At 45.0% G+C, this 14102-nt stretch overlaps 2 protein-coding genes across 2 annotated transcripts; both read right to left on the minus strand.

The window, feature by feature from the left end:
* Positions 1-4886: 4886 nt before the first annotated feature.
* Positions 4887-5843, minus strand: LOC105471174 (taste 2 receptor member 60). Its single transcript, XM_011723526.2, has one exon. It carries the CDS (start codon positions 5841-5843, stop codon positions 4887-4889), a length of 957 nt encoding a protein of 318 aa, XP_011721828.2.
* A 5487-nt stretch (positions 5844-11330) lies between these two features.
* On the minus strand, positions 11331-12410 carry LOC105471173 (taste receptor type 2 member 62). Its single transcript, XM_011723525.3, has one exon. It carries the CDS (start codon positions 12304-12306, stop codon positions 11392-11394), a length of 915 nt encoding a protein of 304 aa, XP_011721827.1. The 5' UTR covers positions 12307-12410; the 3' UTR covers positions 11331-11391.
* Between the last annotated feature and the right edge of the window lie 1692 nt (positions 12411-14102).

Consider the following 14102-nt stretch of genomic DNA (forward strand, 5'->3'; position numbering starts at 1 on the left):
ATTGTTGTTTTAAGAAACAATACATAAAAGACTCAGTAAATCAGTGTTCTACATATGTCTCACACAAAATAGACATTCAATAAATGGCTGTTATTATAATTCATAATTATACAATGGAGGTAATAAATTATAATTCATAATTATGTAATGAAGGTAATAATGAATTATGTTATAATTCATACTTATATAATGAAGATAATGAATTATATTATAATTCATAATTATATAATGAAGGTAATAATGAATTATAATTCATAATTTGTATTACAACTCATAATTCATGATGAGATTAGACGGCAAAAATTTATGATAATAAGTTACCAAATATTTTCAAAATACAACTACCCTTGCTTCTCTTTTACTTCTCCCTGTGTGTTCAAGCTCCAATGGAACTTGGCCCTGTGGAGAGATCATTCAGATTCTGGAAGATGCTCTGTTCTCCTAGGCTAATGGTGTGAACAGCGGAAGGAACAAAGAGTAGCTTATGTAGGACGCTATGGAAAGGGAGATTGGGTCAGTAACAAAGAGGAGAGCTGGCACTCCACTAAGTTTCCCATAGGAAAGACTGAAAGCCTGCTGTTCACAGTTGCTTAGCAACAGGCAAATGTACAAGAAAGAAGTCAAAGACATCATAAAATCAGGCAAATGTTACTCTCTCACTCACCCATTTATTATTTCTACATTGTGTATAAGTCAAAGTGTGACTTCCAAAAAATAAACCAGCCAGACAGTAAAGGAAATGCAGCTCAAACATAGGCATAAAAATATAGTAGGTACCCCAGAGATAAATGTACAGATAAAAGTACATGTGCTTCTAGCTGGATTCCAGCTTATAGAACCATTCTGCTCAGTGCAGCAAGTACTTGTAAGTGCTTCAGAGGATGCATGGAAGAGTATGAGGCAGCCCATGCCGTTAAGAAGTTTAAGATCTTCTAGGGTGGGAGAGACAACTATGCAGACAGCAACATCACAGGCAGGACTAATGTCACAACTGAGGAACTGCAACTTATATATCCTCAAAGGTGGGAGAGATTAAGGCTTGCAGGGCATCCAGAAAAGCTTCACTGAAGAGACACCATTTGAATTAATAAGAGTTAAAGAGAAAAAAAATGTTAAGTAGGATTTTTAACAGGTGCATGGGGGAATAGCGAGTGCTTTTCAGGATATCAGGGAGGAAGTTTTAGATATGCCCAGAACAATAATCCAAATTTGCTGCAAGATAGGATTCTACTAGAATGACAGTGAAAGATAAAGTTGCTGCCAGACTGTGGAGGTTCTTGAATGCCACATTTAGGGGGCCTGTGCTTCATTTAACAGGCACTGAGAGGCTGAGTGTGGTGGCTTATGCCTGTAATCCCAGCGCTTTGAGAGGCTGAGGCAGGTAGGTCACTTGAGGTGAGGAGTTTGAAACCAGCCTGGCCAACATGGCAAAACGCTGTCTCTACTAAAAATACAAAAGTTAGCTAGACATGGTGGTATGCACCGTAATTCCAGCTACTAAGGAGGCTGAGGCAAGAGAATCACTTGAACCTGGGAGGTGAAGTTTGCAGTGAACCAAAATCGGGTAGCAGTGAGCCAAGATCATGCCACTGCACGCCAGCCTGGGTGACAGAGCAAGACTCTGTCTTTAAAAACAAAAAACAAAAAAGGCACTGAGAGATGCTTCAGGTGATACACCTTCAGGAGATTAATCTGGAAATGATAGTTCTGACTGGAGTGGCAGCAAACCATGAAATGAAGCAACTAGGGAAGAAGAAATCTCAGCAGTGCAGGCAAAAGAGGAAGATAGTCTAATCTCAACAAGGATCAGGAATGGGAAGAAGCAGACAGATGATGGGGACGTCACAGAGGTAAAATTTGAAAATGGTTACCTATTAGGTACCAGGGCTCAGCAGAGAGAAGAGGGTGAAAATTAACTCAGAGGTTGATAGCCTGATTTACTGAATAGCTGGAATAGATGGACGGATTCATCTGAGCAGGGGACGTGCTGGTGGGAAGAGGAGGGAGGGAAAAGAAGAGGAGGAGGAGGAGGAGGAAATAAAGAAGGAAATACTTTGAACTTGATAAATTTGCTCATGGTACTATCAGGTGGTAATGTCCAATAAGTGGAAGAAAATATAGGATTGGAGTTTAGAGAAAGGTCAAGGCTTTGGTAATTATCGACATGAAGGGCATAATTGAAGGTATGTGAGTAGATTCAAACACAAAGGAAAGAGATTAGATATCATCTTAAAGGAAGAAGAGAGCTGGCTAAGGACAGAACCAAGGGGCCGGAGGATGAGTGGTTAGTGAAGGGGACACAAAAAGAAGTGGTGGGAACTGGAAGGAGATCCTGGCATCCATTGCCAAGAGAACAACTTTTAGAAAGATGTGCAGATGGGCAATTATGGGGTGAGGTTTTCCCTTTTTTTCTGAGACGGAGTTTTGTTCTTGTTGCCCAGGCTGGAGTGCAATGGCACGATCTCGGCTCACCACAACCTCCGCCTCCCGGGTTCAAGCGATTCTCCTGCCTCAGCCTCCCGAGTAGCTGAGATTACAGGCATGCGCCACCACACCCGGCTAATTTTGTATTTTTAGGAGAGACGAGGTTTCACCATGTTGGTCAGACTGGTCTCCAACTCCCAACCTCAGGTAATCCGCCAGCCTTGGCCTCCCAAAGTGCTGGGATTACAGGCGTGAGCCACTGCGCCTGGCCTATTTTCCTTTTTAAAAAAAAAAAATCTTTCACCAAAATCAGTAGTACTTTTGTAAAAAATATTTTTAATCCGTTTATTTTAAAGAAATCATTTGTTATCAACAGAGGCAAATACCACAGAGACATGGGAGGAGAAGGGCTGGGGACAATATCACATTTAGTGACAAAGAGATTGTGTGTGCCCCTGTAGAAATAAACATGTTTCAGCAGAACAGGGAAGCAGGAGAGGATTGGAAGGCACACGGGAGGATCCTGCAAGTGACTCATTGGCAGCACAGGGGCATGGGGGCACAGGAGCACAGGGGCACGGGGGCACAGGAGCACAGGGGCACGGGGAACAGGGGCATGGGGCACAGGGGCACAGGAGCACAGGGGCACGGGGGCTCAGGGGCACGGGGGAACAGGGGCACAGGAGCACAGGGTCACAGGAGCACAGGGGCACGGGGGCACAGGAGCACAGGGGCACGGGGAAACAGGGGCACGGGAGCACAGGGGCACAGGAGCACAGGGGCACGGGGGCACAGGAGCACAGGGGCACGGGGGCACAGGAGCACAGGGGCACGGGGGAACAGGGGCACGGGGAAACAGGGGCACGGGAGCACAGGGGCACAGGAGCACAGGGGCACAGGGTCACAGGAGCACAGGGGCACGGGAGCACAGGGGCACAGGAGTACAGGGGCACGGGGGAACAGGGGCATGGGGGAACAGGGGCACGGGGGAACAGGGGCACGGGGGCACAAGGGTACAGGAGCACAGGGGCACAGGAGCACAGCAGCACAGGAGCACGGGGGAACGGGGCACAAGGGCACAGGAGCAAAGGGGCACAGCAGCACAGGAGCACAGGAGCACAGGAGCAAAGGGGCACAGGAGCACAGGAGCAAAGGGGCACAGGGGCACAGCAGCACAGGAGCACGGGGGCACGGGGCACAAGGGCACAGGAGCAAAGGGGCACGGGGCACAGGAGCACAGGGGCACAGGGGCACAGGGTCGGGGAGGAGCGAGATAGATAAGGGGATTGTTTTCAGGGAAAAAGTTTAGAGGCACATTTGTTGAAGAAGGGAAAGACAATAAAGAGGGAAAGTTGGAAGATTTGTGTAGAAGTAGAAATTCTTGACCTAGCAGCAGAGAGAAAACGGGCAGGAGCAGGTGGGCTAGGAGCACAGATGTCAGCCTTGAAAAGCCAAAAACAGAGACCAGTCCTCTAATGTAGAGGAGTGTGGTGAGGTAAAAACTAGGAAAGGAGGCTCAGAGATTTTAAAATGAATGGAGGAGAGTTGAGGGTTGTCCCGTATGAATAATTCAAGGGATAGCTGAACTTAAGGAGCGTTTGAGAGGAGCTGGGAAAAGCAGAAAGGCAGTCTGCACATTGTTCAGCAAACACAAAGGCTTTTTCTTCTTAAATCTTAGGTCTTAGACAGATATAGATAAACTTCCCCATGTGAGTAGGGGAATTACAACAGGCCCCAATATCAACCAAAAGAAGTTACATCTGAACCCACAGACCTTAACAAATACAGAGGAGACTAACAGGCTGGGCTACTGTAGAGAACATGAACCACATAAAAATCATGGACACCTAGCACTCAGAGGGATCTCCAAAGGTCGTCGGAGAATGCACACATCCCTGACAACACACACGGCTGCACACATGCACCAATTACACTATGCTCTGTGTACAGAGTTTAAACACCAGAAAGTCTTCTATGGAAAGAAGGAGAGAGGCACCACAGTAGATGGCCGGAAAACTGTGAATTGATGAGAAGGGAAAGATGGTTCACAGGACAAAGCCTGAGAAAACTGCAGTTCCAAAACTATGCCCCAGTTCGATTCAACAGATAAAATATTGCATGATGTTTGAGGATCTTTGTATCCAGTTCCCAGAATGATTATTTTAAACACCAAGAGATCGATCACAGGAAAAATAAAGGTTTCTGGATTCTTTGACCACATCAAGTCCCACAGGAACCATGGACACGTGAACTACACACTTGCTGAGCACATAACGTGACACTAGCCCATATTTCAGGACCTTTACTCTCACCTTGAATCCTATTTCATTGAAGTCATTTTTCTAATCGTTAACTGTAGCAACAGGGAGAAAACAGTCAATGTGGCAAAGAGAGAAGCTATGACCCTTTGAGTCCATGCCTTCTCCACAGGAATCTCCTTGAAGTTTTTCGTCAGCTGTGGCTCAAGGTGTCCCGCACCTCGAGGAACGGCACCTCTCCAGCACAGCTCTCAGCCTGCGGTTGCTGAAGAGCAGAATGATGGGGTGAACTCCTGCACACAGATAAATCACTGACTCCCCCACCCAGAATTTAAAGTCCAGAGGTGGAAAAATACCTGCAGCACTGAGCACCAGTGACAGGAAATACGAGATGAAGAGCATGGCAAGAGAGAGGAGAGCCAGCAGAGCCTTTACGTGTGCCTGCACACTGGGTTCTCGGAATCCTGAGGTTGTAAGGAGAGCCTTCTCCATGTGTCTTCCCAGAGATGTGATGAGCAAAATCATGCAAATGAAAAAGACAGCAGTGGGCATTGTCCAAGTAATCATTTTTAGAGGGAAAAGGTAGAATTTCTCACAGTAGCTCCATATGCTATTGCCAGTGACATTCCAAGGTTGTAGATGGTTCCTTATATAATTCTGATATATACTGTGGTTGCCTATGAAAAATAGAATGGTGGTGAAGCTGGAGAGCCCTACAGAGCTGAAGAACATCCATGGTACCCACTCAGACAACTTGTGCTTTAGCCAGAGGAAGACAGGGTGGGTGAAGGTGGCAATTTTCACACAATAGAAGACACTGAGCCAGCTAGAGAACCACAAGGTGGCAGCATTCAGGAAGTCCCACTGGAAAGCTAGAAACTGCAGTACAGGGTTGTATGGGAAGGCTGTCGGATACAGCAAAACATAAATGGTCTTACCCATTACCACCCACTGCAGACAAAAGCAAGAGGCCCTTAGGCTAACCAGTAACTTATCACAAGGCAACAACATTCCCCGTAGCACCCACTCCACACCCAGAGCAGCAGTGATGAAGCCATTGCCTGCTATTGCTACCAGGCACAAAAGGAGTAAAATGATAACCAAGATGATGGCCTTCTGGTCAGTCACCGAAGATCCTAGAACCATGTGATCTCCATTCATCTCTCCAGTGGACAAGATGGGTCCCAAAGCTTCAAGGGCTATTTCTGTTGGGTTGCTCTGGAAGGTCTTGTAGGATTTGGTTGTCCCTCCACCTGCCCCGAGTGCAGAGGCTAGGCCAGAGTAGAGGACACAGGCTATCAGCGGAGGGTGGAGACGTTTTTTCTTCTCAGAGTAGATGCAAATATTGTCACGGCTCAATTTTCAAAGTCCCCATACCTGCCCAAAAATTTGCCTGCTCTTCTGCCTATTCTCTGCCCATGTCAACATCAAAGTGGATAATATATCAGGCCCTGGCATTTAGTGTCCTTACACAGGAGGTTATACTTCTCTAAGCTGACACCTAAGACAGGACCATGCACCTGCCGGCTCAGTAGTATCATCTGTGGGACACACCTGCTACTGAGACAGCACTCATATCCACAGAGCGAGGTGATTGTTACGTTGCAGACATTGTTCTGAATGCTCTCCTTAGTCTCACAACAACTCTATGAGGGAAGTGGTGTGGCAAGATCCCTCTAACCAAGACAGAGAGAAAACTGAGCAAACCTTTACAGAGAAAGGTTAATTCAAGTCTTATTACTCACAGTGACCATCATCATAAAAAAGAACACAGGAGACAATTATACATAATGAGGCAGGCAAATTTTTTCAAAATTTAAAAATATATATTTTATAACTGCTGGCCTCTAAAATAGCAATTCACAGAGGAACCCCCAGTAGCGATAAGCCAATGGGATATGGCAGAATGAGCCCTGTACTAGGAGTCAAGACAGCCTTTAGTCCAAGCTTCACCCCTTATTGTGAGTTGTTGGATATGTCAGCCCCTCTGCCCCTCATTTTGTCCATCTATAAAATATGAAAAGTATCCTATGTTCTAATTCACAAAGATGTCTTAGAATCTCAGCTTAGAACAAAAGAAGATACTAAAGATAATCTTACAGATAAAAGAAATAAGGCCCCAAATTATATATTAAGACTCCCACCTAAAGCCACAGTTACGCAGAGGAAAGAACAAGATCCAAACTGATTCCAGGACCAGGAATCTCTGCCATGGTTAGCAATACATGTTACATCTCCATCTTCTTCATCCCTAGCTGAACTCAGAAACCCAAAGTTTTGAGTCTTGTCACAATCACTACGGATCCTCAAGCAGTTAACCTCTCTGAACACCCACCTTTCTTCACCTATAAAAAATATGGATCACAAATAAATATGACCATGAATATGGTAAATATATTGGAAACTATGAATCTCTGCATATGGACAAGCAGCAATGATGATGATGACAATGACTTTATTAGAATGGCTGTCTTCTATTCCATCCATCCTGTGGCATAATAAGTAGCACAAGGAGAATTCAGGAGAGCATCAGGGATGCAATAGAAGTTCAGGGCACCAAATGTCAGACCATTGACATCAACCAGAGAAGGGCAGAGTAAAAAAAGACCTCATTCTTTATGGAAATGAGCTTCAAAGAGTCAAAAAAAATCAGCAATCAACACCCAGGTGAGTGTAAGTAGGTTAACGTGTCACAGGGAGATAGAAAAGCAGAAATTGTTCTGGGTCAAATACAGCAGTATTGAAGGCTCAGGATCAAGTCACATGACAGTAAGGGGGTTTTTAATAGAATACACATCTTCTGGCCGGCACCACAACCTACCAGTTCCGTATATAGGACCCCCACAAAATGGGAATAAAATGCATGTCAGCATCTCTTCCCAGTTCTCAGTCCACTTCCCAGTCCCCAGTCCACTTCCAGATGAAATTGTTTCTTTAACAGATAGGCGAACCATAGTGGACACAGTTCTTCTGGATAAATGAAAGCAGATGAACTTAGGTAACTCACTCTGCCTTTCTGTGAAGATGCAAATTTCCAGGAGATAGAGTTCCCAACTGCTCTCTTCCTTGCCCTTTTTCTTCTGGCTGACATTTGGCTGTTTTCTCTTGGAACTTGGAGACATGGGGCAAACTTCAGGCTTATAGTTCTGGAGTACGGCCACCTACAAACCTCCCATGTGGAAAACTTGAATCTTTTTCATCCACCTCCCACACCTTCAATGATAAAGATGTGGATTTAACCTTCAGTTCATTTAATAATAATTTATTAAGCATATCCTACATGCCATGATAACCCTTTGAAAGACATTGGGCTACAACAATGAATCAGATATCTGCCCTCAAAGCATTTTTATGGGGTAAACATAAACCACAAACATTTACTGGATGTATACTATGTGCAGAGTAAGTTAATCCAAAAGAGGGAATAATCATTTGAATTTAAATATGCAATGTATTTCGTGGTGATTCTTTTGTTGTTTGTCTGTTTGTTGCATTTGGCTTTCTCATGGCTAGATTTATCTTCTTAGGTAAAAGCCAAGTCTGAGAGTTTTTAACTTTTCATAACCAGTCTTTACAAGTGTAATCATGAGGATAGTAGGATAGGGATTCTGAGTTTGCTCTCTATATGGAATACCTTCAACTCAGTACTCTCAACAAGTGACTCCCAGTCTGTGGCTCTGTGTGTTAGGGATCATGCTATTCCCATCCCAAGATTTCTCAGAAGAGTTTAGCAGTAACAGCCCCATAATTGTGAGACAACAAATATGCTGTCTTGTATGTTGGAAGGAAAAAGATGAGGCATCAGTAAAGGAGGGGGATACATGATTATATCCAGAACAATTAGATACATTTAGTCACAACAGAGGACTTACACAGAGAAGATGGCATATCAAGCCAAAAAGGTAGGCTGGAGAGAGATCACAGAAATTTTTGGAAGCCTTGATGAGACATTAGATTGTATCTTTAGTCAAGATAGAGCCACCAAGTGTTTTGGGGCTTTTATGAGCTAGAGTTTAAAAAAGGAGATTGAGAACATCAATCAATCAGGAACTCCTGAGACAAGTCCACTTAACCTGGTATCACTCAGCTGTGAAGATGGAGCAGAACATGAGAGTTGAATCACCACCCACTTCCTGTCCAAACACCTTCGGTAAACTTCTGGAGCTCTGCCCAAGGGAAGGGCAGTCTTCCAGGTGCTCACAGTTGAGTAGAAGGGATACAGGAGAAAGATCTCCCCACCCCCGCTATGCTCCTGCCTTCCCTGCCTCCAACTAACTTGTGGCTTGAGCCCCAAGGCTCAGTACCATAATTTATTATTAATCTACCTGTAGGAAGTCATTAACTCGCTCATGTTGCTACAAAGAAAAAGAAAAATTCTTCATGATTGATGATGAGAATAATACCTGTTCTCTAGGTGGGATAATTCATAGACTTTAGGTGTCTATTTAATTTAAAGCCCGGCCACAGTGCCAGCTTCCCACAGGTTCCTCCATCCTGCCTCACCCTCACTCTACCCTCTGGGGGAATCCCCCTGGGTTCCTCACCAGCAACTTGAGAATCTCCTCTTTTAAACCTTTAATCATCTTCTTGCAAGAGAAAATTCTTGATCTTGTTATCTTGCCTCTGGTCATCCCTCTCTCTTCTCTTGCCATATCTTGGCCTCCAGCTAGCATTGTAGCATAATGTTTTGGGGCCTCAGCTTCCCAGTGTTACTGGACATTTGACTATAAATGCATTTATCTATTTGAAAATTCTTTGTAACCTCGGTTCTGTCCTGTTATTTACTGCTTCTATTTTGACTAGTTCAAACATATGAATCTCTCTTAACTATGTGTAGAGTTTTTCTCAATCTCTTTTAGTCTGTTGGTCTTCATACTTTTTTTTATCATGAATTCCATCAGTAAAATGTATGTGTGTGTATATATATATATATATATACATATATATATATATATGAATGAACATGCAACCCACCAGCTATGAATTGAATGTTTGTGTCCTCCCAAAATTCATACACTGAAACCTTAACCCTCAATGTGATAACATTTAGAGATAAGGCTTTCAGGAGGTAATTAGTTCATATGGGTGAAGCCCTCATGAATGGGATTGGTGTCCTTATAAGAAGAAACACAAGACAGATAAGTCTCTCTGCCATGTGAGAACACAACAAGAAGATATCTGGCTGCAACCCAGAAGAGGGCCCTCACTAGAACCCAGCCATGCTGGCACCCTCAGTTTCAGCCTCCAGAACTGTGAGAAATAAATGTTTGTTGCATAAACACCCAGTTTATGGTATTCTGTCACAGCAGCCTAGGCTAAGACACTACCATATGCATGTTTATTTTTAATTATATGCATGTATATTTTACTAATACATTATGTGCATCATAAAATACCCCAAAAAATAGGGATTAAAAGAAAAAGAAAAATATAAATTGAAACTGAAATTGCTACAGGCCTAGTGGATCATCTTGCACAAGCCCTGGCATGCAGACATCCCAATCTGGAGATTCCCATCCTCAGCAGCAGCATCTGGGATCCACCTCCTGAGTGAGCAGACAGGAAGAGTAGGATCATCAAAATTAAGAACTGTAGGACATTTCCTTTGTTTTCCATCTATCTTCTGTTGGCCAAAACCTAAAAGCATTTTTACATCAGACAATTCCTTTTCATTCGACATGAACACATGAAGTTATGGATGTGACAGACAGCGGCACCAAACTACTATGTGTCCTTAGCCTTCTGTGAGATACAGCTGGAAAAGTTCCTTGGGTGGAATCAGTCTTAAGCAGAGCACAAAGGAAGGAAATGGTGGAGATTGGCAGAGAAAGGAAAGAAGGAAGTATTGCGTGGGCCCAAGAAGCACATGAGGAAGAAAAGGACTTGGGGGAAGAGGGGAAGAAGATTTATTGGGCTGAAGTGGAGAGACGAGGCCGAGAGCACAGGCGTGGAGCAGAAGGGCAGGCGATGTCAAGTGGATGATGCTAGACAATCCATGTCACTATAAAAAAAAATAAGCTTCAAGGGCAGGGCGCGGTGGCTCACACCTGTAATCCCAGAGGTGGATGAATCACTCGAGATGAGGAGATTGAGACCAGCCTGGCCAACATGGTGAAACTCCATATCTACTAAAAATACAAAAATTAGCCAAGTGTGGTGGTGCATGCCTGTAGTCCCAGCTACTCGGAAGACTGAGGCAGGAGAATTGCTTGAACACGGGAGGTGGAGGTGCGATGAGATCGCGCCACTGCACTCCAGCTTGGGCAACAGAGTAAGACTCCATCTCTAAAGTAAAATAAAATATATTAAAAACAAGCTTCAGTTTGCCAACAGAGACAACTGCTGACAGTTACAGTTCTCTATAAAGGGCATACAGACCAAAATGATGCTTGGCAAATATTAGGGTTGCTTACCTGTAGATTCATGGGGCTCCATGAGGAAATGAGGCCACCAGCAAAGGCCAAGGTGATTGAAGGCTAGGACTAGAGACTCACAGCAGTAGAGGGGATGGTAAGAACACAGACAGCAAGATGGAAAAGGGATTCTGAGGCATGGACAAAGTGGGAGAGAAAGAAGAAACTGGAAAGAGAAAGACAGAACCCAAACCATATGCACTCTTGCCGGAACCAGGATCATTCATCACAGGACTGGTTATTGACACGGATGACTCAGGAGCAGAACCACCCTATGGCCAGCACCTTCCAAAGCCCTATGAGCCAGCAGCACATGGGCACTGCAGCTGAGGCCATGTCTTCAGGCTCTTTTTCAGTTTGGGGCTCCTCAGCACCAGGAAGGTAGAGTGCAGACAGATGTTGGCATAGATTAGCACTTCCCAGGCCCAGTGCCAGTGATTCTGAAAGTTTATGATTTTCAAAGCAGAAACAAACAAGAACAGGAAGTACAATGTACAGAAGATGAGGGAAACGGTGAGTGACTTTAGAGCCACGGTGTAAGCCTGGGTGCTGGGATGACAGGGCCCGGGCCTGCGGTCCCTCATCTGCCCCAAGTGCCAGCACAGTGAGACTATGAGCAAGACAGTGGACACTAGGAACAGGAGGAATGGAATCGACAACACAAACCCTTCATAAAGGAAAAAGTAGAGCTCAAATGAAGCCTGCGCTCTATAAACTAGAGTTTCGTTTCCGCAGGAATTCAGGGAGACCTTCCTCGGACCAAACAGTACATTCCCAGTGGCTGATGAGATGACTTCCAGGCCACAGATGATCAGGGAGACCTGGATCAGCCTGGGCACTGACCGAGAGATCCTCCACTTCAGCCAGGCGAAGGTGGGGTGGGAGAAAGATGAGATCTTCGCACAGTAGAAAGCAGCAAGCAAGGCAGTAAACCACAAAGTGAGGGCATTGAAAAGGTCCCAGAAGGTGTTCACATAGGGAACTGTGCGCCAAAAATCTAAGGAGGCCAGGAAGTTGTTCACCATGGCTACCCCATGGAGGCAGAACCGGGAGGCAGCGAGACAGGCCACAATCATGTCACTTGCAGACAGAGTCCGGCACCTTACCCACTCCCTGCCCAGCACTGTGACCAAGAAGCCATTCTGCAGCATTGCAGCCAATGACTCCAGGCAAAAGATGGCCATGAAGATCAATGTGGGCGAGGAGGGCATCTTCTCCAGGGAGGTTCTGCTAAGTTTCAGCTCCTACTGCAGAGGACTGGGACACATCTGCAGGGAAAAACAGTCTCTCTGGCCAAGTCAAGCCACCCTGTTGACACCAGAGACTCAGAAGCCCTTGTCCCTGGATTCATAGAAAATCCCAGCCACCAGCAAACACCCCCAGTCCCCAACATTTGAAAAGATAATTTCTGTAATCTCCTTTGGCATGCAAACCACTCCCAGCTCAAGGACACCGTCTCTATTTGCATAACCTGTATTTGCCTATCCTTTCTCAGAGCCAGATGCAGGGAAATGTTAACAGAACAGAGGCTGCCGGGGTGACTGAAAATACCCACATTCTGTACATTATGTCTTAACTGTACTATTTCTTTCCTAACTCTTCTTTAAAAGACTTTGTTACTCTTATTGTTCTCCCCAAACCACAAATCTTCCCTTCGCATCCTGCCTTAATATTTTATTCAGTAGCCTCTATACACTGCCTTAGCTCACCTCCTGAATGGGTGGAACAGAAAAATCATTCACATGCACAAGGCTTCAGATTACCAAGAAAAGGCTCCCTAACCACTGACCTCTCATGCTGCCTAAAATTTCACTGTCAAGCTCCACATTGGAGTTCATGGAATCTCCAGTTAAAACGTGGATTTCTCTGATGTGTTACCATCAAATCTATTAACTATTATCCCCTTGGCTCCAGTGTGCTTGATCAACCAAAAGTAATCAGTTCCCAAGAAGCCTCTGAGGAAATGAGAGAGCGTAGATAAGTCATAATGAGAAGACAAGAAAGACAGAGAAGGGAAACTGACCCAGAGAGGACATCACCATAGGAGCTGGGGGAAGCAAGAGTTGGTGGAATGACAAGAGGAGCTCAGGGCAAAGCTGGGCCACACGGGAAGTTCTGCTTTATGTGGACTGAGCCCTGTCCTATAACAATCCTGAAGATATAATAGTAAAAACCATCCTGCTGGAACACCTTGTCTCTTTTTTTTGAGACAGAGTCTCGCTCTGTCACCAGACTGGAGTGCAGTGATGTGATCTCCGCCCACTGCAACCTCCGCCTCCTGGGTTCAAGCAATTCTCCTGCCTCAGCCTCCTGAGCAGCTGGGACTACAGGCGTGCACCACCACGCCTGGCTAATTTTTGTATTTTTAGTGGAGACAGGGCTTCATCATGTTGGCCAGGATGGTCTCGATCTCTTGACCTTGTGATCTGCCCAACTTGGCCTCCCAAAGTGCTGGGATTACAGGTGTGAGCCACTGCACACACCCCACCTTGTCATTTTAAAAGTGATTTCACACATGTTGCATTTCGCCTTTACTGACAACCACACGAAATGACACTGGTTCAGATCAGCCAACCCAGGCTCAGGGAGCCATGAGGATAGGTTCAACTGAGGAAAGAATGCCTATGAACATGGAAAAAGTAAAAACAAAAAGGTTAAGAGGGAAGAGAGAGAAGGAAGGTAGAAGAAAGCAGAGGTGTGGGTAGAAAAACAGGGAAGGGAATCCCCCGGCAAATGTCTCAGATCTTGGAGTCAGGGCTCTCCACCAAGATGAGTCATAGAAAATGGCCTTGCCTACTTCCCACGGTCTCACTCAAGATTCTACAGGTGAGAGAGGCCTGTGTGTGAAAGATTAAAGAGAAAAAAAACAGGGACAAACATTTATGGTGGCAACTTCAAGAAAAAGAGGTTCAATTCTCGAATACAGCAATTGCTTGAAGAGCTGTTTGTTTGTTTGTTTGTTTGTATGTTTGTTTTGAGACGGAGTCTCGCTCTGTTGCCCAGTCTG

The sequence above is a fragment of the Macaca nemestrina genome, chromosome 4, assembly GCF_043159975.1.
Source record: "Macaca nemestrina isolate mMacNem1 chromosome 4, mMacNem.hap1, whole genome shotgun sequence".
In the NCBI taxonomy this organism is placed as follows: Eukaryota; Metazoa; Chordata; class Mammalia; order Primates; family Cercopithecidae; genus Macaca; species Macaca nemestrina.

Bases quoted from the DNA above. Each gene is read 5' to 3' on its own strand.
- LOC105471173 (XM_011723525.3), bottom strand. From the start codon at position 12,306: ATGCCCTCCTCGCCCACATTGATCTTCATGGCCATCTTTTGCCTGGAG.
- LOC105471174 (XM_011723526.2), bottom strand. From the start codon at position 5,843: ATGAATGGAGATCACATGGTTCTAGGATCTTCGGTGACTGACCAGAAG.